The sequence below is a fragment of the Chiroxiphia lanceolata genome, chromosome 16, assembly GCF_009829145.1.
Source record: "Chiroxiphia lanceolata isolate bChiLan1 chromosome 16, bChiLan1.pri, whole genome shotgun sequence".
In the NCBI taxonomy this organism is placed as follows: Eukaryota; Metazoa; Chordata; class Aves; order Passeriformes; family Pipridae; genus Chiroxiphia; species Chiroxiphia lanceolata.
The window spans coordinates 6,729,201-6,757,118 of NC_045652.1; the positions used below are offsets into that span (position 1 = coordinate 6,729,201).

Genomic DNA, 27,918 nt, shown 5'->3' on the forward strand with positions numbered 1-27,918 from the left:
CTTCCTGCAGAGGGCTCCTAGCACAGGGGAAAAAAAAAAAGGCAATAAAGTGCTTTTCATGCTTCTCTGATCAGATAATGGTTAAAAAAAAGAATGGTAAAACACTTAACTCGCATTTCTCCGATACAATCTAGGAGTTTCGTATGGGAAGAAAGCTAATCAGTAACCCCCTTTCCTCATTTTCTACTAGTGTTTATAGATGCCTATCTCCTGTATTTATTTTCCCCACGTTCTCATATCAGACCTATGCACGCAGCAAATAAAAGCAATATGCATGTGGGTGAAAAATGGGCCAAATGATAACCCTCCCACGGATCACAGGAACACTAATGAGTGTTCGTGTGTTATTTTAAACAGGCTTTGCCGTTTGCATCTTTCATGCCACGCTGATGTGAATAATTCATGTCCCCACTGTAGATGTGTGCAATATTGTTACTCGCATGAATGGGAATTCGGAGGTTGCCTTTTATTTAAGGGCCCCAATACTGAGAACTGCTGAGCACTGTCAGTCCCCATGGACTTAATGGTATGTCAGGTTGTTAATTAATTCAGTTCAGCCATTCACAGGATCAGGCCCTGCCCGACAAATGCAGACCTGCACACTGTCAGGAGCTGCTATTATTCCTCATGTCTCCTGAATCTCTGTGTTTGCTTTGTGCTTGTGTCTAACACCCAGTCCTTCTTGAGTCATGTCTTTTAAAAAACCACTATTCTGATACATTTCATAGGAAGCAGAACTCAATGTTTGCAAAGCAGAGCTAGATGAAGATGTTATTATATTCAATTAATTATATAAAGATGTCAATGCATTTGTAATAAAGGATTATTTATCCAGGAATAGCAAAGGTTGCTATAAAAACCCCAAAGCCAGCTTTTGGGGGAAGATAATAGGTTTCAATGTTTGCAACTCTTGCAGGTTAATTGAATTTCTGTAATGAGATTCCCCTCAGCCACATGAAATCCTTGGGTTTGTTCTTTGCATTTCATTATGACTTGCAGAGTCTTCTCTGCCCCTAAATCAAATGCAGTAAAAACACCTGAGTCTGGCTTTACTTCAGTGTTTTATGAACACTCACATTTAATCAAAACTTAGTTAGAGACACCTTGTCTGTCTGCAGTTTTGAAGGGGAATTAGCAGAGTTCACCTGACAATCCTGAGTGTGCTTTGACTCCCAAGTATGTTCTAACTGTTATTGCAGTGCTCGGTAAACAACTGCGCCGAAATACAGACCCAGCTTTCAGAGAGGTGCACCCACAGTGTTCCGTTAGCAGTAATGCCTGGTTAGAAGTAGATTTACTTGGAGTAATCTCTTGGAATTCAAAACAGCTCTAGTTAATTGCAAAAAGGCCTTTTTAATCTGGCTGGTTTACTTATGGCACACTGCTCCACTCTGCCTGTCACTCTCATTTCCTGAGTGAAAAAGTGAATGGCAGCTTCAAGTTCAGGATCTTTTAATCATTAAAAGAAATGGATGTGCTGTCCTCTGTTGGTCATACTGGTTGTCACATGTAAAATTCAATTAAAAAGGCAGCAAGAGGTTCTGTTACAACAACGGAAAACACAAAACTAAATTGAATTTGCTTCGTCTGCTGCTTTCACCAGTACAACTGCACAGTGCGAGGGATTTTTTTAAAATGATACAATGATAGAAGCTGGACTGTGGAGAGGACTCATTTCACATGACTCTGTACTACAGTCTGTGCCCTGTGTTCGTCCTGCTGCTGTTGTCCCTGCTGTACCTGGTGTGCTGGGTGCCCAGGGAGCTGTGGGTGCCCAGGGAGCTGTGGGTGCCCAGGGAGCTGTGGGCTCCCCCGGGTGCCAGGGCTGCAGGGGGGCTGCAGTGCTGCCAAACACGTGGCGAGAGGAAGTTTCTAGTTTACATTTCACATCCCCGTGGTGTGGGGACAGGGCCGTGTGTGCCAGTGGAGATAGTTTGTGCTCATCACATGTGGTGACTCCCAGCATGTGACGTGGTGGCAGCTGAGCAGCTCCCGGGGCACCCCAGCCATGGCAGCTCGGGCTGTGCTGGGTGTGCCTGATGCAAATTCCCACTTTACTGCTCCTGGGGTCCTTCTGTGAGTCCTGATGTGCAGGAGTGCTCTGCTCTGGACCCTGTTGGTGAGCAGTGGTGTGTCCCCTCTGGGTCCTCAATTCAAAAGATGTAGCAATTGGAGAGGATCCAGGGGACTGTAGCAAGGGTGATTAGAGGTATAGAAAACCTGAGCTAAAAGGAGAGATTTTAAAATCTGGGCATCGTGTTGTCTAGAAAGGAGGAAGATGAAGGCAAATATAGTAACACTTTCAAAAAGGTTTACCATCATGTAAATGAATGTGTCATGGCAGTAAACTTATGTGATATATCAATTATTTCTACCTCTTAACTGCTGCTGGAGTTATGATTTCTGGGCTACACTAGTTTCTCTTAATATGTAACTTCACAGATAGTTTTCTAACTGCAAAATTATTTTCAAGTAAATAACCACAAGACATATCTTAAGATGTTACTTAGCAACATTGTTATCATACTAATAGTTTAGCTATGTTATTCCAAAAAATGTAAGTTCTGTCTGCAGACTATGGAAAAGCAGGCTCCGTGTTACCTGATTTCTGTGTGTCATCTAACACAGACTCACAGGCCTCAAATTGGTAAGAGGATGAGACACAGCCAGAGCTCTCCTACATACCTGGCTTAGTCCTATGAATATATTTCTAAAAAACAAGGAAGAATTCATGAAAGCTTTACTCATCATGGACAGGGTGGCTCCTCTCCACTACCCTCCCTGTGAGTCTCCCTGAGGCTGTAGTCAGTGGCAAGCAGTATTTATCAGATCTGGGTTTTGTCCTTGACTCTGATTTTTGCATTTAAAAACCTCTTGTGAAAGCAGTTTCAGGGACATGGCTGTTCCTCACTGTCCTTTATATCCATAAGTAAAAACATCTAAGAAAACAGAAATCAACTTAGAACGTTTTGGGTTGTAGTCTTGCATGTGCTCTGTGCTGAAACTGTCACTGCACAAAATCAATAATTTACATCTTTCTTCTCTGTAGGGAGATTGGGCAGTGTTGTCATGGATTTCATACTAGAAATTTCAGGTTCAAAATGAGCTGGAAGGTAAGTACTGTGATTTCCTCTCTGCTGGTGCTTCGTCAAAGTTAAGTCGAATTTACCAAAGAGCAGTTCTGGAGACTTGTGAATACTGACAGGAAACGAAGTGCAAAAAATACAAACTTTAATTACACTTAATTAAGACAGTCAGATAACCTTTGTAACACTAAATTTGAGGGGGGAAAGAGCTTTATATAGAATAAGGTGTGCTGTGAGACAGCAGAACAGGTTGCCCAGAGATGGCTGTCCCATCCCTGGAAGTGTTGAAGGCCCAGTTGGATGAGGCTCTGAGCAATTTAATGGAAGGTGTCCCTGCCCACGGCAGGGGGGTGGAATGAGATTGTCTTTAAGGTCCCTTCCAACCCAAACCATTCTTTAATTCCATAACTGGTTACAATCCTTCTTTAAATCAAAATACAGCTTGAATGATGATTTTGACTTGCCAACAGAATTTACACATTTTATTTTTAACAGATTTTACAAAATCCACTGTAAATAGTTAATGACAGTTATTTCTGTTCGTGCAATCATACAATTTTGATTCTTGACAACAGTGGTGCAGAATACGAGAGGAAGATTTGTCAGAAAGAAAACAAAATCGACCGTGTGGACACAGCGGTGAGTGAAATTTCAAATGGTAAGTAAGTATCAAACACAAATCAATAAAGATTTCCTTCAATTAGTAATAATGTAATTATTTACACTGTTAGGATGGGTTTAAGTGCTGTCAGCCCTTAACTGTGTGTGTGGGTTTGGTGTCTGGTCCTGTCACTGTCACTGGGTTGGACCTCCTGATCCTGCAGGATCAGCTGTGCCTGGAGCACCCAGCGTTTGCTTCTGCTTGGAGAAGGTGACACTGCTGGGCTCCTGGAGTGTAACCGAGGTGCCCTTCCCTTACCCATTTTCAGTGTCACAGGGAGTTTCTCTATTAAAAAAAATGGAAAATGTGAAGTGAACACTAACCAGATTGCAAATAATCCTTCTAAGTGGTTGGTGATACAGATGAAGACACCTCATGGTTTACTAATCAGAAGGCAGAACCAAATTAATAAATAATTAAATGAATTCCATGGCTGCGGGGTGGGGAGCAATGAAAAGAACGTGGCATTACAGGATGATCTCGGCCGCTACATTGCAAACTGTCTTCTACTTTTGCTAAGCTGAGCGGGGCTCTTGAAAAAACAGGATTGGACCGCAGTTAAAAACGAAGACAAACGTTTCTGTCTCTGCAGACGCCAGGAGGGAGGGCGCGCATGAGGCAGGAGGGGCACGACATTGCTCGCGTCCCTTTGTTGGGGCCGCAGGAGCCGCAGCAGCGGGGAACGCGCCCGGGGGCGGACCGGCCGCTGCCGGGAGCGCTCCCGGCCCGACCCCGCGGAGCCTCCGCGCGGCTCCGCCCCCCCCTAAAAATGATGGGAAAGCTCCGGCCCGCGCGGACCCGCCAAGGCACGGACGGGGTTCGAACCCGTGATCTTCGGTTTACGAGACCGACGCCTTACCACTTGGCCACCGCGCCTGCGTTAAGGGCTCCTCCCGACGCCCTTCTATCGCTGGCGCCACTCCCGCGCGCCCGCCCCCGCCCCGCCCCCGGCGCGGGCACCTGAGGCGCTGAGGGGGCGGAACGTGTGGGAGGGACCGGGAGTGGAGCGTGGGTGTTTCGCGCTCTCGCTGTTTCTCTCTTTTTCCTTTTTTTTCTCCTTTTTTTCTCCTTTTTTCCTCCTTTTTTCTCCTTTTTTCTCCCTTATTCTCCCTCTGTCCTTGTCGCTGTCCCCGGGAGCTGCGGGGCCGTTCGTGAGGGTACCGCCCTCTGCCCGTCCCGCTCGCGCTCAGCGGCTCCGGGGCCGTGAGGGCGCCGTGCCCGGAGATGGCACCCGAGCGGTGCGGCCGCTTCGGACCGGTCAGGACACCTCGGAGAGAGGGGACAAAGCGGGACTGAAGCTTTCCTCCCCCGAGAAGAGAAGCAGAAACTCAAAACCTTGGGATAATTAAATGGTAAATGCTAACTTAAACGCACTCGCTACCTGGTAGCTGTTCCCTCCAAAACCTCACTGTTTGGAAACAAAAAAGATACTAAAATACATTTTTTTCTCTAGATTTTGTCTCCTAGATTTTTACAAGTGTGACCCAAAAGCAAAGCTTTTAATTTTCATTTAATGTTTGTGGGGGGGTTTTGTGGTTGGTTTGTTTGTTTGTTTTGTTTTTTAGGTGTGGGGTTTTTTTTTAATGTTATTTTAATGGAGATCCCTTTAAATTCTCCAAGAAACTTCTGCCGAACACCCAAGTTTTATATCCCTTTTGGTTTTGGTTTTTTACTTTAGGTTTTTTTTGTGGAAGAAGCACGTGAACATATTACAGAGGTACCTTCGTAAAGGTCGAGATCAGAGTTGCTAATTTGGTGGTCCTGTAAGGCAGGTGCATTAAAAAATTGGTGCAGAACCGGAATAGTTCTGTTTGGAAGAGACCTTCAAAGGTCATCTAGCTGAACCAACCCTGTGATTAGCAGGAAATACTTCTGTATCCTCTTGGGATGTTCTTTGAACTCTCATCAGGGAAACTCATGCCTGATGGCTTGAGTGCATGAACAAATTTTCATGCTTTAAAAGTTATCAGTTGTCTGTGATAACTCTGTGCTGCCTGTGTTTGAGCAAACAGAGCAATTTGAATTAGTTGCACCTGCATTGAAAGGTGTCACATTGCCTTACTGAATAGTTAGCCCGTGTCAAGCCTGTTTGCTCCTCCCATGGAATAGCTGTCCCAAAGGAGATGAGTCCTATTTTTTGCTTGTTATCATTCCATTTCTGGCCCACTGGCTTATTACAAATTATGCTCGTTGATGTGCCATAGTTGCAAGTTGTAACTTGCCATCACAGTTCCTGTGCAGCTCACATATATTTGATTTATTCATGCTTTTGGATCTTTGTGAGGTGAGAGGTAATTTTGTGGTGGGAGAAGCAAAGGGGGCTGTTTGAATTGTTTGTGGAATTCATATGAGTTTTATCTCTTCAAATACACTACATTTTTAATAAATGCATTTGGTTGGCATTAGAAATAGTATTTAATGGCAAAAAAACTTCTATTGATTAAGTTCTTCCTTAACTGTATGGGGAGATGGAAACTTCAAATTGAAATCATATGGATCTTCTGTGTAGATTAGGAGGAAGTACTTGATTTGGTTTACAAAATTTGGCTATTCCCTAAGTTCCTCACAGTGCCTGGGAAATTGTTTCTATCTGTCTAAACAAAGTGCTGTTTAATGGTGAACTGATTTATCACAACAGTAATTTATATAACTAAAAATGCAATTTTGATTTAAAAACGTGTAATTGCCCTTCTGCTGTCTGAATACTTTTGTTTGGAAGTGTCTTTTATGCTGGTCATTACCCTTGTTTGAGCTCCATGGGAAAGCCCTTCCTCCTCATGCTGAATTCTCCTCATGCTGAATCCTCCTCATGCAGTGTTCTCTTCTGACACAACCTTTTTTTAAACACAACATGACCTTCCTAAAGGAAAGTCTTTGGAAGACTCCATTGCTGAAAAGATAACATCAGAGATTTTGTTGGAAGGAGAAAATAATCACCTGGTTTTTTTCCTTCCTCCCCTAAGCCTCAGTCATATGAGGTGGAGGTGTTGCTTTAGGAGAGTCTTTGATGTCTGTTTTCATGTACAAAACCAAGCTTTTTGACATATCCCCCAACTCTTCTGAGGAGATCCTGGGGAATAATTGTATTTATGTAGATTTGGTGCAGCTGAGTTTATAAAGATTTGTTATGGGATAGCTGGAGTGCTCCTCAGTTAGCAATTACTTGAGCTTACACTTTGTCCTGGCTTTATGAAAGAACATTTCTGTTCACCACCTTAACTTTTAATCCACAGCACTTGTCTTGGAGGGCTTCAAGAATGATGCGGTGCTATGGTGGAGTGGCCCCGCAGTCCTTCATCTGCAGGGAAGGCTGGAGACGCTTCTTCAGGTAATTTTTTACATGAAGGGAAGCATTTCTTAGAGTTGTTACATTTTTGGATAAACACTTAAAGGCAAAAAACCAAACCTGAGCTGTTGGGTCTCAGATGCTCTAATTTGTTATTTTGATTTTGGATTAGGAAGGTCTCAGTAGAAAGAAACATCTCTGAACTTGAGACAGTACAAATACTCTAAGAAATATGTCACTAGCACCATTTGTACAATACACAGCAAGCCAACAGGCAGCAGTAAAGAGCATTTAATGTGGTACAGAGTAAAGACAAATGTGAGGATGGCCATCTGTAGAACATGTTTTAATAAACTGGGGTTTTATTGAAAACCAGGGTTTAGCCTGTGGGAGAAGTTCACTCAGCATAATTGTGTTTACATCGTAATACTAATACGAACACAGTTTGGGAGGGAGAGTTTTGTGTTTGTATTTCTTTGTAAAACAATCAAAACCCCCGATTGCCAGTTGGCACCAAAACAAGTGCTTTACCTCTGTTATACTCCAGCTGGAATTTCTGTAATGCACAAATGCATAGTCCAGAAGTGCTGCACTTGTTTTGCAAGATTTGTGATCGGTGTGTGATGGCTGAAGGTAAGTTAGTGGCATATACAGCCTACAAACTTCTACAGTGGAGAAAAGGTATTTTATGAAATTTACAGGGCAAAATTTTTAATTTGTACAGCTTTACTGCTTTGTGGGTTTTTAATATTTGGCTGAGTTCTGATGTCATCAGTGCAGAACAGACTCTGAGGAAAGGATGGGTGATCAGCACAGGGACTGCCCTCACAAGGGGAAGTAAATATTGAAATGCAGCAGCTTCATCATGAAAAGAAGCTTGTGCAAACAGCTCACAGCTCATTCTCCTGAGGAAATGCTTTGGGGTGTTCTTGAACTCAAGTTGAGCAGAATGCAGATTGCAAATATGAAATCCCACAAACCAGCACATCTTGGAAACCTTGGAAGAATCCAGGAAAGTCGTAAATTGAAGTGCAGGACAAGGGGGAATGGATTCAACCTGGGAGCAGGTTTAGATTAGATATTAGCAGGAAGTTCTTTACCGTGAGGGTGGTGAGACGCTGGAATGAGTTGCCCAGAGAGGTGGATGCCTCATCCCTGGAAGTGTTCAGAGCCAGGCTGGATGGAGCTCTGAGCAACTCACTCTAGTGGAAGGTGTCCCTGCCCATTGCAAGGGGTTGGAACCACGTGACCTTTAAGGTCCCTCCCAACCCAGGCCATTCTATGAGTCTATGTAATGGCATTGCTTAAAAAAACCAAAGTCCAAGAGTTCAGAAAATCTCTGGTCTTACAGGTTTTGGCTCCAATTTTGAAGAGAAATCATCATTTTTTTGAAGTTTGTCTAAGCGCAGATTTCATTCTTTCTCCTTTTTGTGAGAAAGGTACTTGGAACATAGGCCAGAGGTTTCAGACTCATAAAAGAATTTTTGTTCATTAATATTAATGTTATTTTTCACTTTTAAGTAACCACAGACAAACGAACACAGTTTTCCTTTTTTATTTGAGACACTTAGCAAAAATGCTGAAATATCAAACATTTCCTCAGTAGCTACAATATTGCCACTATGTACAAAATATTTGATAAATGTAGTACACATATAAAAATACAGTATGCATTACATATATACAGTACAATGTGCAAAACATATGGCATTCAAACGTATGGAATTGATTTCAGGGGTGCAAACAGCAAATACAAAGGCATCATGGTTTCTTATAGAAAGGCAATACATAAACTGACGCCCTGATTGCCATAATTTGCATTTAGTAAAGTAGTGCTTAAATGAAGAGGGCCCCAGAGACAGGTGTCTGTCTTCTTCTTTTCACAAAATGAGATGCTAAGACATAATTATGACCGTGAAAATAAGAAGAGGAACAGCTCCTGGGGTTAGCGTTGTTCCTACTGCAAGCAGTTCTGTGAAGGAAATCCTATCTGGAAAAAAGCCTGTGCTATTACTTACTACAAATTTCTCAAACAACAAAAACAAATCTGTACTGTTAAACATCAAAAACAGCTTTGAAAGTATCTACATCCTCGATTTTAAAAAAGTATGGGTAACACTTTTGGGGGTTTAATTTCCTACGCTTCAAAGTACAAAGTGCCTCCTTTGGCAATATAAATGGCAATGCTTTGGTTCCTATTTAAATTTTATATTATTATAATTTATTTTAGGCTGTCTTTTGAATATCTGAGCTGTGTTTTTTACAAAAATAATGTGATTATATAGTTATTAACCATTCCCTGCTTTTATTTGAGAATTTGCTCTCATAGCTAGAATGGCTTTTTTTTTTTTTGGCTAGATTTCTACAAATACATTTATGCACTTTTAACTTAAAAAGTCTTTATATTCAGTATTGGACACTACAGAATGATGTAGGTGTCTCTTTTTTGCACTTTACCTAGCAAACTGGTATAAAAGGAATATTTGAGATTACTTCAGGTTTTAATGGCTGCTCTTTATTGGCCATGTATGTACTATGTGCAACTCAATTCCACGCATCTCACATAAAATACCATCTGCACTGAGGTCTAGAAGTCATCCAAAGGCAATTTAATAGCCCACAATATAAAGGGTTTCAACAGAACATTTGCTGGAGATAAGTGGAAGAGGTTTTTTTTTCCAGTTTTAATAGAGTTTGCTTTAAGTTTATAATACACTGAAGATGCCATCCAAATAATAATAATAATTGTTTACATCGGTGAGCTTTCCTGTGTTTTGATTACATAATGCCCTTCCAGTTCAATGGATTCTGTGATTGCATTTTCTCTGTCTTGAAAATAGTTCAGCAGCTTGTGCCTGGGTTCCAATTGTGGTGCCTCCACTTTTGAGGCATCTGGGTGTTTGAGATTATGTAACAGAAAAGTTTAATACTGACCCCTCTGTTTTGATCATCACCACGTTCCCTGAACGTGATTCCTGTTGGTGAATTTAGAAATACCTGGGAGAGAAATGCCAGTATTTAATGATTCTTCCCAAAAGCTGTGGCCTCAGCTTTTTAAAGGTGAGATTTTGCAAGCCCACATTGCTGGATTACACTCCAAATTTCTGTAGAGAACAACTGCCATAAATTAATTTTATTCTCAGGGAGAACTGCTGTATTTATGACAATGCTTTTGTAACTATTTATAATGTCAAACAGAATTTTGCTGTAAACTTCCTTGCTGTAACTGCTGCTGAATGGCACTAGAAGTGTGTAACAAACACCATTTCTGCACTGAATGCAGGATGTGACTCCTCCTGATTAACATCAGCCTTTAAAACGTGTCTGAGCTCTCTCTGTCTAGAAGTGTAAACACCAACTTTTGATTTTCACACAGATAAAATGGTGTTCTTAATTACTCTGAAGGACCTACCAAGACATTTGATAGAATGCATTCTGTTAGTACACTGCAGCCATTACATGGCAAATGTAGTGCCAGTGCATTCCTTTGCAACTGTTCTCTTAATGAGAAATATTCAGCTCTGTACAGTCAAACTGCACAGTCACGGTTCAATTTCTAAGATGTATGGTATTTGTGCTACAAAAATGTTCATGTAAAACATGCACACACAAAAGTCTAAGCAAAACCTATTTCTGCCATAAACAGGCATATACAACTATGGCAAACATATCACATTTCAGAACAAAGTCTAAAGCAAACCATTTTATATAAGGTTTAATACACAATTCTGAAATGTACAAAAAAGTAATCACACATTCCCTACACTAGAATAGTTGTACTTCAGAAACTAAAATGATCCCTTAATTTTTATTTTTTTTTTTTTTTCAAAGAGTAGAAAGCTACACTGTACTGCTAACAAGACAGCTCAACTGTTTGGGTTTATTTCTGCACATAGATTCCTATGGGTTAGTTAACATTCTACACTGCCAATAACGAGAGTTTGGTAGCAAGATGACTCTGCCAGTTTCAAGCTCTATTTACATGCACATCAAAAATGACAGTACAGTTGCTCTAGGTTAATTTGTCCTCTAAAAATCAATTTACTTGCCTCTTATTTAATCAGAAGGCAGGGTCAAAAAGGGATAATTCTAACCACACAAATGTGGTATGATGTCTGGTGTATCACACATAATAAACTGACAGCACTGCAGAACACTAGATTTCATTCAGAGTTGTCTCTACCAGACCAAGAGTCCTTAATTCTTATTCTCCTAACAGCTGAGGGCACTTAGAATCTCAGAGTATTAGCTCCCAAGAGAGTATGGTAAAAAGGAATGCAAAAAGTTGAATGTGAGTGTTCAATGCTCTCAAAGAGTCCTAAACCATCAAAGCTTAAGGCAGACAGTCCACATGTAATACTGTACTCAAGTACTGGAGGCACAGCAAGAAGGAATAAGGAAATATGTCTTTCAGCTTGGTGTAATTAAAATCTCCACTGATTGTTTTGCTGTACTTAGTTTCATATTGAAGTAAATCTTGGCCAGTAAAACTAGTGAAGAGATATAATGATTTAAAGTGCTGTAAGTGATATGATGCAAACATGTGATATGGGGTTAAACCCTGAATCAGTGACATAATCCACTATTTTATCTGAAGCCAATGGAATTCTGCAGTAGTAGTAAACCAGACTGCTTTGTATCTGGAGATATAAATTTGCAGTTAATTCCACAAACTTTTTGGCAAGAGGATTTTGTTTGATGTTAACTGATTGTGTTTTTTAAAAATGTGATAAAGGTTGCTGTATAGTTAACAGCTACTTTCTGGTTTCAGCATTTCTTTGATACATGTCATTATTCTAAGAAGGAAGCAAAAGCTTCAGGGCATTTGTTCATTCATTCCTACAATGAATTCCTACAAAACATTATTTTTATAGGTTAGGGGAAGAAAGAATGATGCAATGAGATCAGTTTTCAGACCAGAAAACATACCACGTTTCCCTGTTTCAGGAAACAGGGGACTGTTTCCTTTTATCTTAATTTAAGAATTCCTTAGTAAGAAATAATTCCCATTTTGATTGATTATCAGCCTCCATCATCTATGGCAACATTTAACAGCTATTACCTGAGAGACAACCATAGAATATCAAAGTATATTAATTCTATTTGCATTTTTTGCTCATCTTTCTAACTGCTTTCGTAATAGACTCTGAAGACAACAACTGAGGGCTTTAAAAAAATAGTATTTTCATGTGCTGTGCTGTGAGGTAAGAGCTTAATTTTTGCTATTATCTGTTTCAGGTATGAAATATGCCTTCTTATCACAAAACAGTACATCCTGATACTATTAGGATTCTCACTGAGCAGCTTCTCTGTTGGCTTCCCTGATGTTATGTAGTGATAGACAAAACTGTTCAATAGATAAAGTACTCATTAAAAAATGATGGTTGTCCTGTCAGTACTGTCCCCTGCAACTTGATCTCATCCTACAAACATCTTTTACTGGGGGCATTGGGCCTATTCTTGCATAGATGCTTGCAGGATCATAGTGTACAAAAGCATTAATTAAACTTTTCTACTTCCTCAAACTGTTCTAATCTGCTGAGATACTGGATTCAATGATCTAACAAATATCCTCAAACACAAAGCAAAGTAGGATATTTATTTCCATTAGAGTAATCTCTTGTTTGAAGACCACTGTGTTCCCCTCTGTCCACAAAAATAAGCTATGTAATGTTAAAAGAGTATACAAATAACTGTCTGATATACACATTAAAACCTATCTGTTTAATCCAGAGCATTGCTATAGAAAATTCAGTGTTCTCAATATTACCTGGCATAGCTACAGTGGATTTCTTGCAGTTACACTTAATATCCCTTTGGATGCAGTGAAATTCCTCCCTCATGATTAAAGAATGGGGGAAGTGTTTTAAAAACCACAAAACCAAAATATAAAAACAACTTGAACAAATTAAGAGATTAGATATATGAAATTTCACTGAACCAGCCAGTGCTTCTACTTGCCTTTGCCCTCCCAATGGATTGTGACCCTGGCTCAGGCTGTCCACAGGAACAATGAAGTGCAGTGATTCCTCCCCCTCCCCCAGATATTTGCTCACTGTGTCAATACAGACAGCTGACATCTCACTAAGTTTAGCCACGTTGTGTTGCTCATTTAAGCATTACAAAGTCAGAGACATAACTTCTTTCTTAAATATTTGTGATGCATTTACCTTGGGGTACTTTTAATCGGTAAGTACAATCATCCTCTCTGGACTTGTGAAATACAGCTTTCAGAGGGCCCTGATCTGCATTACTGGTAGGTGCATAATGTAATTCACTGTTGTAAACTTGAAAATCAATGAGGAATCAGCTTCAAGCATTTGTTCTTCCAAACATTACTGTCCTAATTTATCTGAACTGCAATCAGGATGGTATGATAATGGACCTCTGCTGTGAAGAGACTTGCAGGTCATGTTCTCATTGGCTACAGCTTAATCCCAGTGCAACTGTAGATCTTGTGGATCTAGAAAGTCAGTGGAAAACACACTCGGGGCAGCAGAACTGAGAGGGGTGAGTCCAGATGAGGAGCTGGGCATTGTAATGTCCAGCCATTCCATATTGTCCAAATTTGTATCGGGAAGGTCAAGAGACAGGCAAGAATTATTAGTGGTAAACTGTGGGTCAGATGTTTCCATGGGTGAATGAGAGTGATCTAAAATGCTCGAGTGATTAAGAAGATCATTCTGGAGGTCTTCAATTAGAGAAAAGGACTCCCTGTCCTCATTACTGCCTGTCAGTTGAGGAATTTCATTACCTGATGGTAAAGTTCCATCCAAGAGGGCTTCGAGTTGGTTTTCCAAACTTATAGACAGACTGGTGGTTGGTTCTAAGGACACAGGAGGAGGGGCCATTTGGATTTGTGGGGGTGGACGGGATATCACTGTATTCACTGGCATTGTAGTGATGTTGGCTGTTACTGGTCTCATTTTAGATATGGGAGATGGTTCTTCCTTTATTGGAAGGGAAATCTCTGTAATTTAAAAAAAAAAAAACCAAACCACTGTTGAATTCAGAAAAGGTAATGACATAACATCCCCATGCTCACAACTTTCAGCCCCTCCTTGCCCACTCTGGGATGCACCCACAGCAAATGGAGTAGGAGTCACTCTGCTGCTCTGACAATACTAACACTGTACACATCAGCCTTTGACAGGAACTCTGTGAACAATAAAGTATTTTAAAACAAGTTCCAGAGTTCTGCTTCCAGTAATACTTCAGCCAATTACTATATGAATATTGATGAAAAATGGAACATAAATCCAGATTTAGCTTTACCTCCTTCATGTTTATTGTTCTTCTGACAAACTAGAATAATTATGGTACCAACACATTTCCTCATTTAGAGACGAGTACCCAAACCAATTTTCAGTTTCATCCCTGTTAATACTGTGTCCACCTGGATTAATTAAAAGTCCAAGAGATCAACTTGTGTGATTAGGATGCATTTATTCCCAGTTCTAGAACTAAAACTACACTTCTGTCAAGAAGTTCCATGTAAGGTAGTGGCAGTAACAATAAAAGGAAATAAAGCATAAGTTCCAATTTATTCTTAGATGTGAATGAAGTCTAAAAATAAAACAGACCAGGATATGCAAATAAATCCTCTAGCACAAGGTGATGTTTCTACCAGCAAAAATATACCTGACAATATATTCTGTGCTAATTTTCCAAGCAAAAACCCACGTCCTTAAAACCTGTAAGAGCATCTATTAAATGGTTACTGAACAGACATTCTCACTCTCCTGAAACAGATTAGTAAACTTAACATTTTCCAGTGCAGTGCTTGCTTACATTAAGTGCAAGAGCCCTGAATGCTTTACTTTGTTTTTTCATTAAGATGATCAGGAATCCCCTGCTTTTTTAATGCAACTTCACAAATATGGAGCAGTAGTTTCCTTTCAGATCAAACAGGTTTAGTAACGTAACAGAGCAAATATTGAAGTAAGCACACCAATGTTTCCTGCATTCCCTGTGCCAGAGGCAGAACTTCTTTGAACTACCCGGGCAATATTTTAATAAAAGCACTGAAAGCATTTTTTAATTTAGCTTGAGTTGTTCACTGCACAGGTCACTTATCTCCGTTTGCCACTGTCTGCTAATGTTTTCTTCAGCTGACTTTGTGGTTTGCTTTGAAAAAGCAAAAAAGCTCTGATGTTTAGAATATGGCTAAAATCTTCTAGGAGCCTACAATCAGTCACTTCTGTCCTGGCATTCACTGCTGTCAAGATCCTGATATGACAGTAGTTACAAAACATTATGTTAATTGAACTGCTGGGCACCACAGCATTTCCCAGTATTGTAATGGCTCCTTAGTCTACCAAGCCTAATTATGCCTGAAAGCCTCCTTTTATTGCCAAGCTACTTCCTATATTACTTATTTCTGTGTCTTTCTGGTAGCTCTCTTATTTTAGCTGATATAACGTTGTTATTCATTCATGTCTCTGTGTACTTCATACACACTTTTCCCAGAAATGTACCTTTGATGTTTATAGTTCATAAGATGTGGTTATATTTAATGAAATTTTAGTATCAACATGCTTTAACTCTTACCTTATTCTATTTGTTTTATGATTTCAATAAACATTATATGGACTTGCTCAACTTTTCCAATGTTGATAAAATGTATCTGTGCTACTCTAAGGTGTTACTTTAATCATTTGAATGCTGTGCTGTACAGATTATTCACGTTGCAAAGGTCTCCCTGAACTAATTGGCAAGCAGTGAAATTCCACAGCAGGTTGACTCTGAGTTTTGGTAAATCTTTTCTTTAATTGGTACTTATTGCAAACTTTCAGAAATTTAACTTCATCCAGGCCAGATAGCTTCTAATTCTGCTCCCTGAAGGAATTCTTTGTTTGACTGTAGCACTGAGTTTTTATTACCAGGTTTTAAATCTCTACATGCCACAGCTGTCCATGAGCTTACCTCCACTCTTGATGAGAATATCAAACAGGTCATCCATCTGCTGACTGTGTGCACTGGAAATCTGCAGTGCAGGAGAAGAACAGGGTTATTCTCTTTCATGCAGTATTTTTTCCTAAGCTGATTGTTCCTGGCTTCTCTCAACAGTACATAAGTATAACTTATGATCAAGACTAAAATGCTTAGTATGCAATTGTCAATCTAGAAAACAGAGAAGTAGTTTGGAGAGACACTTGTAATCCCTGTGGTCTGTTCAAGTACAAAGGAATAGGAAAAAAATCTGAAAAGCATGACCAAGATTTCATGAAGGCAACCCAGAGGTGCAGAAAACTAGGGATCAGAGGAGAATTACTAATCCTGTCTTGTACTAGGGCAATAAAAATTGCAGGACTTTGGGTGGTGCACCCTGAACTACTTTCCCTCACAGGTAGTCTGTGAATGGCCATCATGTAAGATACATTTTATTGGATATGTTTGGGGTTTTTTCCCAATTTGTAATTTATGTTCCTTTATTTTTTAAAGAGGGGGTAAGCTTTCAGGAACTTCTTATCTCTGTTTTAAACATCTCCTGATCATCAGCTGTCTCCTGAATATCTGATTCTATGATTCTATGAACCTTAAGCAAAAGGTAACAAACCCCCCACAAACCCATTCTTTCAATACCAGGTCTAGAAAAAGTGAAAACTTTTATGAAGGTCTCAAAACTAAAAGTGTTTTAAAACTTGCTCTAATATAAGAATAATGAAATGGGAGTTCTGTAGTTAAACACAGTTATGAAAATAATAAGAAGATATGTTAGAAAATCTTGAGACCAAATTAAAACAAACCTAAAATAAGCAATAGTTTTGATAATTCTAGAGAAAAACAATGCTTTTAATAGACTAAACAGGAGAAAATAACAACCTCACGGTGCGGTGTCTGAATATTGCGGGTCTGTTTTATGGCCTCTTCGTAACGAGGAGGATCTTTTGTCTTGGACACTGTGTTGTTGAAGAGGGGCTGCTGAACAATGTAAGGCTGGGCTTGGGATGGAGAGCCAGGCTGTGTGAAACAACAAAGTCAGGAGTAAATAACACACTTCAGGGAATGCAAGGTGTGTGAAGGTGTACAGATTATTCTACTTTATCACCCCAATCTACATATTAGCGTAGGTAATCAGAGGGGTGAAATGAGAGTTTGTGTCTCACACATATACACATTATAAGCATTATTAAAATCTACAAAACATTCTTCCTTGAGTGAACTGCAGTACATACACAGTCACGTTATTTAAGAATAATAACATAAAACTGAACTGTACAGAACATTGTGGGGCTGACCTTACCTTACTGGGAGCAGCAGGTCCATTCTGCACAGGGGAGACCTGATTACCACCGGTGTGAATGTTAGAGTTTGATGTTTTATTAATAAAAGATTGTGACGGCGTTGTAACTGGTGCAGTCTGATAGGAAAACACTGCATTTGATGTGGTAGGTGGAAAAACCTGTAAGAGATTAACAGATCAGTCTTAAGACTGTGGGTTTTAAAAAAAAATTAGTAACATTGGGTAAATAACATTAATGAGAACTATTTCTTCTGAAGTACTTGCTTGCTTAAATTCCCTGTTAAGTGAATGTTATTTATACTGATGTTCCCCTCCAAAGGAGTAATTTGTAAATCCAGAACAACTGACCTTTGAAAGAAGCTCTGTGCTGTGACACGCTTTCATTCACTGATAACTAGAAATATTTTCCTCTGACTTCCCAGGAAGCATGAGGAAAGGGTAATATAATTTTTCCAAAACACATTCCAAAGACTGTGGAACAGTTTAATAGCATATCCATGATTTCCCCACCTAGTGGACAGTCACTAACATGAACTTATTTCTGGCCTGATACAAACTGGTACATGTATCCACACCTGTCCTATGGTGCCACTTTTAAGCCAGAACAATTGGTTTGTGCCAAATGGATTGAACAGGCTGTCTGAAGGCTACTGATGCCCACTGAGTGGTGTTCCCCTTTGCTAGCCAGCTCTCTAGAGAATGGCAAGGCACAATCATTCACCTTCTAAGATCAATTCTTATCTGGAACTAGAGCCCCAGCAGAAGCAGATTAGGTGACACTGCACAGGTACAATCCCCAAATCACAGCAGAACATGGGATTCATGATGCACTGGAATATAAACTTTGAAGGCTGAGATATTCTGTAACAGTTGCACGACATACTGTAGCAATTACCCTCTTCATCTTGAATTTCAATTATTCCTCGAGGCAGGCTGAAAATCCTCCTTGTCCTAAGTAATATGAGTCCTATAATCAATAGCACTGATAAGAAAACAATAAAGGTCCAAATCTAATCTCCAAGTTCCTAATCACAGAGGTCAGCCTGGAAGAGGCTCAGAGGAGGAGAAAACCTTTTCTTTCTGGTGCTGAGGGGTTGCTCTCAGTTACCATATGAACACGACTGGATTGGTACTCACAACTGTACATCCAGTGCTGATGAACATCTGTTGGAACGGGACATTACAGAGCTCATTGTTTTGGGTAGAGAGGAAGAGGAGGATCTCTCTCTAAATTCCCTGCATTCCTCAGGAAGAGGTACAGTGGAGTTTTGGCTCACTGGAATTGCCATCCTCAGTATCTGAGTCCATAGTTTTCTTCATAAGTAAGGATGAAATCCACAAGGAAAAGTAAGAAAACTAAAAGGAACTTCTATAAAATAATAAATCTCTGAAGCCACAGGTAGAAGTTTTCTCTTGAGAACTGCCTGTAAGACTTCCATTTTGAGGCAATGGCAAATAAGAGGAACTGACTGGAATACCTGGTACTCCACTGGTACCAAGCATGAGGAAGGACATAGTGAGAGCCATGCCCTAAGAGTGCCATTAAGACAAAAAGTCTTTAGACTTATGTATTTATTTGCAACTGAAAAACAGAGTCCTAAAAAAATTTTTGGAAAGGGAAGTTAGAAGCCCATTGTATCACACACAAAAACATGGTACAGGTGTTAGGTGACTTGCTCATTTATATATAACACAGATGACACATAAAAGATTCTAAAAGCGCTGCCTGGAATTAGATTACACAACTATTTATCTTAATGCTTACTGCCATCCACAAACCTTTCTGACTTGCTGGGTCTGACCGAGTGTGTGCTGCGTGCTGGGGTTTTGGTTTGACTGTGGAGTGTGCATCTGAGGTGCTGGTATTTGTGATGGGGTCTGTATTCCAGCTTGTGATTGAGCCTAAAGGATGAAGATAAAATATTTGCATTATTTGTATCTCACAGTAATTTACATCATGTAAAAATCTATTGCACTAATTATGCAGGATAGCAATAGCCTGTATTCTGGGAAGGATGAGCCTGAACTGTGCATAGGAAACACAACTGTTACTGTGTTTGGTACTGGTGAGTTCCCAGCCAAAAGGTGATGTTTATTTTGCCAAGAGAGTTTAAGAAAGATAAAGACAAACTGGAGAGTCCAGTGGATAGCAATGAAAACAACAAGGGACAGAGAGGGCATAGATCAGTAAGAAAGGACTATAAGAACTGTGTTTGAGTAACCAGAAGACAAAACTGATGATGCAAGAAAAAGGTTGTTTTTAAGAAGATCATAGTAATTTTTAATGGCCAGTGAAAGGCAAGAAGTGTGTCTAGCCTCACAAGACAAATTCAGCTGGTAGTGGAAAACCTTCTGGAATATCAGTAAAGTAAAATACCAGAACAAGCTGCTTAATGTTCTTACAGAATTCTACCAGGATTTTAGAACAATTCAGATGGAGATCTGGGTGTGTAGATCTTGCACTGTGGACTGTGGGGCCCATCCCCAGCAGAATTTTCCATCCCCTGTGGGGATTGCTGAATATGATGGTGCATGTGCTGCATCAGGTCTCAGCCCACAGCGTGCACAACAGCCAGGGACACCTGGAGCTGAAAGAATACTCTGCTGGCAAAGTAGCCAGGTGAGTGGCAGGGGATTTTATCCAGTTATGTCCCAACAGAGCCACTGGGAAGTATCTGCTTACTTCTACCTTAGACCAACAGCTTACATTGTTTCAGCTTGGTCAGATTACTTTTATACCTCTGCATTTATAACCTGTCTTGGTTTATGCTGTATTTATTCACTGTGATACTACCTATAATCAGCCTAGAAATAATATTTGTGTAACCATGGTTTCTTTTTATAAGTCCATGGGAGTTCTACAGCCTGGCATTCACATGTTAAGTATATTGAGCCATCATCACAGAAGGAAGTTCACACATGCTCTGCAAACAGGTAGACCTCAAAATAAAGTACTGGGATCGTAACTCTCTATTACAATATGGAGGTAAAAAAGTGCTGGTATATGCTGATATAAAGCAAACTGTGCATGGAGGCAGTACCTAGTAAGACAGTTGCTTTTCAGGAAAGAGTATCTGGGAACAAAAGTTGCAAAGAAAGCAAGTACCAGAAGCAGATATGAGGAGAGTGGCACTTAAGTTTTTCTACTCTCTTCTCTCAAGCAGAAACAGGCTAAGCCTGATTTTTAAGTTAATCTTAAAAGTAGTACATTTACCTACTTATACTAAATTACAAACTAGTGCCATGCAGTTTACATGATGAAAAACAGAAACCCCCTTACCTGCAACTTGATGTTTCCAACTGGTAGCTGCACTGCAGTGGCAGAATTCGGTCCCTGGATAGACAGTGGAAGGAGCAGCTGTGCAGTCCCTTGGGTAGTTAATAAAGCTTGAGGTTGGGCAACAACTGCAGTTTGAGGCTGCCTCTGTGGATTAACATAAAATTGAGAAATGGCATTCTGAGGTTCAGCTTTGGCCACGGGTATCTCCTGCTTGATAACAACTGCCTTTTTGGCAACTGGATTCTGGCCACTAGTGTACACTGACTGTCCTAAGGAATGGCTGGCCACAGGTATGGATGGACTGGTGCTCGAGCAGTCAGCAGGAGCAGTTTCATCTTTGACAGCAGCACTGAACTGCTTCTGTTCCAAAGCAGCTGAATTCCCACAAGTCTGAGACTGTTGCTGTTGTCCCCGTTTTTCAACCTCAAGTTGCATTTTCAATACTTCCACAAGTTTTTGCTCTTGTTCCAGTTTCCTTTTGAGCTCTTCAATCTGCTTCTCCTTCTCTTGGAGCTTGCGGTCCTTTTCTGCCACATCCAGCTCTATGGCTGAGATGGTGCCACTGCCGCGGCTCTGGTTGTCATCGCTCAGGTTTGCCCTGAGGGGGGAAGTGCTCAAGAACTGCGACGGCGACATCATGGTCATCATTTCTGTGAAAGTATCGGCCATACTCGTGTCATCTGTGCTTAGACTCGACTGTTCCGAGGGAGAGGGGGATATAGGCAAAGGAGAGCTGATGTTTTCAGTATTTACTATTTTGCTGCCAGGTCCAGTAGATGTTTTTTCTGCGGGGAAGCTGGATATCGTATTAGCCACTGGTTTATTTAGTGTTGCAACAGGAAATGCCACAGTCACTTCCCCAGTGTTACCTGTGGCCCCAGCAGAAGTGGTTACTGTCACAGAGGTACTTGTAGCAACCCCGTTGTTGTTAAGATCTTGGTAGCTTTTCAGACGCTCAATGAGATCTGTTTTTGTTCCAGACACTGGTAATCCCCTCAATTTCAACTCCATTTTAAGTTCTGCTACCTGAAATAAAATAAAGCATGATAATAAAAAAAGATTTAAACTTGCTGATATACATTCTACTTTATTACATCTCAATAAGAAAAATCATTTTTTGCTAGTTATTCCTTCTCTGGGTTCTGGCAGCATGCGTGATCCATGACCACATTTCCATGACCTGCTACCTACTCCACTGTCTAAGTGGCCAAAATCTTAGTAGTGTTCAGTTGTACAAAGAGCAGTAGCAAACTTATGATGATTTTTAACAAATGTTCAAAATGGAAAAATGCACAAAAAGCTCCAGTTCTGAGCTAAAAACCTGAGAAGCAAACCTGTAGATGATGGCAGCAGTGCTGCTGATAAAAGCACTGAACCCCTTTGCTACACCACCAAGACACAGATCTGTTTCTGAGAAACTTTATCAGGTCAGTTGGATGATTCAATAGACCCATCAAACACAAAAGGCTCTCCTGCTAATTAGCAACCAGACAGTTACAGCTATGTGCCATCTGGGTTTCTTTTACAAACAGAGACAGTATAAGGAGTCAAAATTAATTTCTGATAGAAAAACGTTCTGTTTTCCAGTAAGCTTTCAGAAAAAGCAAAGTGCAAATGTGTTGAGTGTAAATTAATTATGTGCTTCAAAATATCAATTAAAAAAGAACAGTCACAATGACTGGCTTCTGTTTATGATGAACATACACCACAGCTAACTGCAGTTGGGCTATATGTGTCTTAGAGCTACCTCTATTAGAATAAAAGATCCTCAGGAATATTTCAGTCCTTAGCCAGTCTAGAATTTAAGTTGGAGGTCCTTGTGATTTAGAAATGATGAAAAGTCACAGCAATACATTTTACATCTCTAAAAACCACAGCAGTTTTCTGTGAAGTAACTCTCTACCTAACAATGACTATCAGCTGTTTCCCCCAGTCTGCTCTAAGTTTTCTGTTTTCCAGGGATTCATTTCTGAACTCTTAATCACAACTGACTTTGCTCATTCCGTGGTAAAACCACCACCATATGACCTTCCAAAACTTGTGGTTTTTGTCCCTTCAAAACTAAAGCAATGCTCATTCCCATCCCTCACAAAGCCAGCCCTTGGTAAAGGCAGGGAGGAAGGAATGAAGTGCCCACTAGATGTCCCTACCCCGCTGCTCAGGCTTGGCCTGTCCGTGCTGTTCAAAGAGCTGAATCTTAAACCTCCACAAAAGCTGCTTCAGGTTCATTTTCTTTATGTCCCCCACAGTATGATTTCCTGTTAAAGTATTTCTGAAGGCACAAAATACTATGCAATGCCTTCATAGAGCAGTTTAAACAATTTACACAGTTATTTATAACTTCAAGAAACTTCTGCAAAATCTAGCATTCATTTTCAGATGATGTGTTGAACTCTGGTAAGAAGATCTCTTATTTTCCATTCTCTTTTACTGGCGTTATTTCTGTGTTGGCTTTATAGCACTGACCTCTCTGAACACGTTTTTATTAGGGCAATTTTAATTTATGCTGCTTAACTAAACCTCTGCATTGATACACTGAAATTGTCACGAGGAAACTATTGCTCCAGTGTTTAAATCTGCCTGGGCTAAAAGGTCACATGAAGTGAACCTTATAGTTTACCCAAGGGATCAAAATGAGGAACCTATACAATGTGTCTGAAATCCTTCCTCTTGTAATTCTTTGGGAAAGAAATGTCATTTCTAGAACATATGCATGTGAGGAAGCTATATTAAATATTTTAAGTTTAGAAGATTTGTATATGAAAAACTTGACACTCTTATTCTAAACAGTTAGGAGGAAAGCACAGTTTTCATTGGTAACAACAACTGGGCACATTCTTGCCAGTCACAGTTTGCAAGTAATGCCCTACAGTAATGCACAGGAACGGACAGATCCCTCTGATCTTTTACCTTCAAGTCGTCCAGGCTGGAAGGCAGAGGCCCAGGTTTCCTGCTGGGAACGCTGCTGTTCTGCCTGGGGGAGCTGGCAGCTGACGTGGGGGTGCTGTTGTTCAGAGTGTTCAGTGGTGTGTTCCCGTTGTTACTCTGTTTGTCATTCAGTGGCCTTCGAGTAATAAGAAAAAAGAGGGGCAATAATGTCAGTGCTAATTATATTATGTTTTCAACCAAGAAATTCTCAATCTAATGTCTATCAAGCTAATGGACAAATTAACTTTTTTTACAAATACATATTTAACATAAGACATTACCGTTAAATGTAAGACAAAACAGACAAGAAAACATAACAGAGAGTAGTATGTTGATATTTTATTTTCTGTGAAGTGTACTGATTTATGCTTCACAGTTTTGATTGTTGTCATGGTATCCCCGAAGGATACTGTGGACTGCAAACTCAAGTTACACAAATTAATCATCAGCTAGGACAATTACTTAGTTTTTTGTTTGGCACCAATAAAAAAACCCCACAATACTGAACTTTGTGTATCAACCCTACATACATGTCCAACGTTCATACACAGTCAGGCAGTTTACTTTGAAGATGTATTTTTACCAGCTGTACTCAAAAGAATGTTGTACAAGGATCTCAAAGTAATGGCAAAAAAATTAAAAATGCCATCATTTACACTGGGTACCATAAGTCAGCTCTTTTATTTGGTTCAGCTGATTTCTGCAGAAATGTTTCTGAAATGTCAGTAAATGGAACATAAGAAGCGTGGGTAAGCAGGCAGAAACACCACTAGGCCAAATGTTAGGATACATGGTAATTATAAATACAACCACAGATGGCAGCTTTAACTTTTCTAGCCTCACTTGCTGAGGAAAAATAACTGAGTGAAAACTCATTTAAAAAACAGTTGAAAGTCATTTAATTTGGAGTTGTGTGACTGTGGCATGTTACACTTTAAGCACTTCTAGGAAATGACTGGTCTTAGATGATGAGAATGAAACTGCAGATAATCAGCTTCTCATTCTGCTCTGGGGTGCTGGCAACTCTTTAAACATTTATTTTTCTGACTGCTTCTGCCTATAAATCAGCAAGTATACTTCTCACTGTTCAGTGCTAAAGATCAACACTGATGAGGAATCATATAAGCATTACAGATGAGGCTATAAACAATATACAGATCTTATCTAATTTAAAATGACTGTTATGTCTTACTGTAAACAGCAAGAATGTGTTTTGTGAAACTGATGTCAAAAGAAAATGAAGCCACAATAATAGTGTGTATCATTGTAAAAGACACTCTGTAACCTCTTCTGCTCTGCCTACCTATGACATATTCGAATGACAATGGTGTCAAAACTTATGTGTTTCAAATATTCATCTCGTCAGAAAAATATGCATCTGACAGGTAGGAGGTTCTGTTTCCATGAAACACAAAAAAAAACTAGGACCATTTCAAGGCTTATCAGACTTCAGGAGTATTTTAACAAGAGAACCACCTCATCACCTTGTTAAATGAGGCAAATAATACCCCCAGTGATGCACAATGCCATTTAAGTTTTCTTGGGTTCCAACGATCTCAACAATTGCAAACCACATTTCCTTGTAAAGCACTAAGCCTATAACTGATGTAAATGTCTTTTCTGTAAAGGACACAAACAATGCTTCACATACTTCAGTGGTGCAGGCAGAATTGTCTGGTAGTTGTAGTGTTGTTGCTGTTGGCTCAGGATCTGCAGCTGCAAAAACAGTTGCTGCTGTTGTAGCAGACGAGCATAGTTGGAGTCCATCTGTGGCTCATTTTTCTCACCTTTCTGATCAGGTGGAATATATTGATGATACTTCAATTTTTTCACCCTTGGCTTGGGTTCTTTACATTTCTTGCTCCGATGTTTATCATTTGGGTTCTTTGGGTGGCTTTGCTGTTTATGGATGGAAAAGATTGAAAGAGCTACAACAGATGTGATTTAAAGCAGTTATGCCTGGTGCAGAGATAAGGCATGCTGAGCACGTTCACTGCAAAGAGCTGCTGAACACAATTATCCCTGCAGACCTCCCCAAAAGAACCATCTCCCAAACAGAAATGCTGTGTTGATCCACGCACATTTATTCCACACACAGCCTGTTCTGGGGGATATCTGAATTTGTCATTAGGGTCCTGCATTAAGTAAGCTGCTACGAGTGCAGTGATTTCAAAGGATAAAGCCACATTCATACTAGAAATTCACGACTAGAGGTCATCCTGGTAAATGAACTGAGCTCATTTCAGGTAGTTAGTAGAAGTCTACATACATATATGCATTACACAGCTGAAGATAGCAAAGTTACTGAAATGAAACATTACAGACATCTTCTAACACAACCCCCTAACTGTATTTGAAATGGTTTTCTGTGCTGCTGGCCAGGTCAGTGCAGAAAGAGAACTGAGTATGTTCTTCAGATATTAAAATAGAAGGATACAGTAATTTCTCTCATGCCTTCTGCTTATACATTAAATCAACTAAGAAAATAGTTTTGGAAAAGGGGCAGTGCTTTTCACCAGTTTGGTTACAGGTAGACTATGAATGCAAAATCCTATTAAATTATTCTCCATAGAGAACTAGGTTAGAAGAGATTCATTTCACCAATAGAAAGTCAAAAGTCGGTACTGTCCTTATTCCCTAAAAATTGCTTCCATAAGCAATGTAATGCATAATTCTACATGAAAACATCTGCCAGCTGTACTGTAAGGACCTCTTGGAGTAATGAGCTGGTCCCTACAAGTGTTACTTGACCTTAGCACACAAAAGCTTTGAGTCACCAACCCTGTGTGTCCCCTGACCACTGGCAGAAGTTAATTGTTAGCTACAGGCACTCTAACGTTACTCATGGACTTTTCCATTAAACACAGCACTGGAAAAGGACACAGATAAGGAATGTTGCCCTCAGATGCCAAGGGTACAGTACCCACCTTCACTAAGGTTGGCCCAGGCTTTGCTGCAGAGACAGTGTTTGTGGTCAGGGTGGTGGCAGCAGTGGAACGTGTGACGTGCTGTTCGATTGTTGAGGGAGTTTTGAGAAATTCAGGAACTGGAGAGGTTAAAGGTGGATACTAGTATTAAAAAAATATAAGGAAAAAGAGAAACATTAAAAACATCCACCACCTGAATAACTGAAAAAAAGGTGAAAAGGTTAAGACAATTTACTATCATGGCAAATTCACAAAATATTTTCAGAAGGAATGGTGAAAACAGAACTCTTTCATGTACCTGCCTACAAGTATTCTATGAAGCACATTTTGGCATACTTCAAACATAGCAAATAAACCAGTTTCTTACCTTGACTTCTTAGTTTGCTAAGGAAACACTGCTTTATCACTAGAAATGTGAGGCTTTCAGTATTTTTTCTGCCTATGAAGTCAGAATCTTGTGTACACAAGGAGGATCTTAGCACCCAGACAAGTACTGCCAGATAGGCATTGCTTTCATGAAGGTCAGACATCAACACAGGCAAACAAACTTCTTGTTTCAGCAGCAGCACAGCAGGTATATTTTGAAGACACTGATTCCTATATATTTTCACAGAACCCCACCTCTGCATTTCTGTACCTGACTGCCAGCACAAGTGTAAGATACTGTGCAGGTACAATCCAGGAGTTTGTTCCCTTGATGTTACAAACGTGTGTAATTTCTTCCATAAACTTACTATAATTTCATATAGGCTTAGAAATTCATTATTATTTTTTTCCTGGTGCCACTATCCCTACCAGAAAACTCCCCAGAGTTTTCCTACGTTAAAATCAAACTTTGCTCAGCTTAAATTTGTCATATCTATTTTTATTGAACTGAAATTGTTTTCTGATTTAAAACCTTAAAATTTCCTTCTGTGGTGAATATCCCTCTGATGGGATATAGACTCTGTACATAAACAGATCTCAGCCCTTGTGATCCTAGACATATGAATGAATTTTTATTCTTTTCTCACAAAGACATTTTTCATTCTCTGATCATCCTTACCTGTTACAGGTGACTGTGTTAGTTTTCCTTAGTCTTTCCTGGATATAAGTAATTGGAAAAAGTACAGGATATTCCATGAAGGGTCTCACTGGATCCTTACAGTGGCATTAACACCTCTACTGGAATTATCTCTTCTGACACACTTGTGATTTTAAAGCAGCTCACAGTCACTGCCAAACACTGCACCCAAACTGCCTTCTGCCCCAGTTTTCTCTGGAGTCAGGAGTCCCCAGGTTTCCACATTCCTTTCTCATTGGAAGGAGAGGCTTTACGTATTTTTCTTTTTAAGAACTATTCCATTCTATTGCAATTCCATCTCTCTCCTAAAAGCCACATCAGCCAGCTCTTTCTGCAGAATAACAATCCAACTGTGTGCTGACTATGCTTCCTACTTTTGTTAGGTGACCCATTCTTACGTCAAGGTTGTTAATGGTAACATGAAACCAGAATGTCCCCAAA

The 27,918-nt window shown here is 40.0% G+C and overlaps 1 protein-coding gene, 1 long non-coding RNA gene and 1 other non-coding gene across 11 annotated transcripts in view; 1 reads left to right on the forward strand and 2 right to left on the reverse strand.

Moving 5' to 3' along the window:
• Positions 1–4,551: 4,551 nt before the first annotated feature.
• TRNAT-CGU lies at positions 4,552–4,623 on the reverse strand. Its single transcript has one exon. It is a non-coding gene; the product is annotated as a tRNA-Thr (tRNA).
• Positions 4,624–4,818: 195 nt separating this feature from the next.
• The window catches only part of LOC116794692, a 73,386-nt gene continuing 50,286 nt past the window's right edge, over positions 4,819–27,918 (forward strand). For 3 of the 4 annotated variants that reach the window (XR_004359854.1, XR_004359855.1, XR_004359858.1), the window contains exons 1-2: positions 4,819–5,099; positions 6,981–7,075. This is a non-coding gene — a long non-coding RNA (uncharacterized LOC116794692). Of the gene's footprint in view, positions 5,100–6,980; positions 7,076–12,271; positions 12,580–27,918 lie in introns of those variants that run through there. The other variant, XR_004359856.1, reaches the window with a different exon arrangement.
• Positions 8,573–27,918, reverse strand: part of MRTFB (myocardin related transcription factor B) — a 72,136-nt gene continuing 52,790 nt past the window's right edge. For 4 of the 6 annotated variants that reach the window (XM_032703572.1, XM_032703571.1, XM_032703573.1 and 1 more), the window contains 9 exons: positions 26,415–26,555; positions 25,139–25,386; positions 23,470–23,623; positions 20,560–21,585; positions 19,059–19,181; positions 17,280–17,438; positions 16,859–16,996; positions 15,959–16,019; positions 8,573–14,003 (listed from right to left, as the gene is read on the reverse strand). In XM_032703572.1, coding sequence (XP_032559463.1) covers positions 13,465–14,003; positions 15,959–16,019; positions 16,859–16,996; positions 17,280–17,438; positions 19,059–19,181; positions 20,560–21,585; positions 23,470–23,623; positions 25,139–25,386; positions 26,415–26,555 — 2,589 coding nt within the window. In that variant the 3' untranslated portion in view covers positions 8,573–13,464. Of the gene's footprint in view, positions 14,004–14,036; positions 14,192–15,958; positions 16,020–16,858; positions 16,997–17,279; positions 17,439–19,058; positions 19,182–20,559; positions 21,586–23,469; positions 23,624–25,138; positions 25,387–26,414; positions 26,556–27,918 lie in introns of those variants that run through there. The other 2 variants (XM_032703576.1, XM_032703575.1) reach the window with 2 other exon arrangements.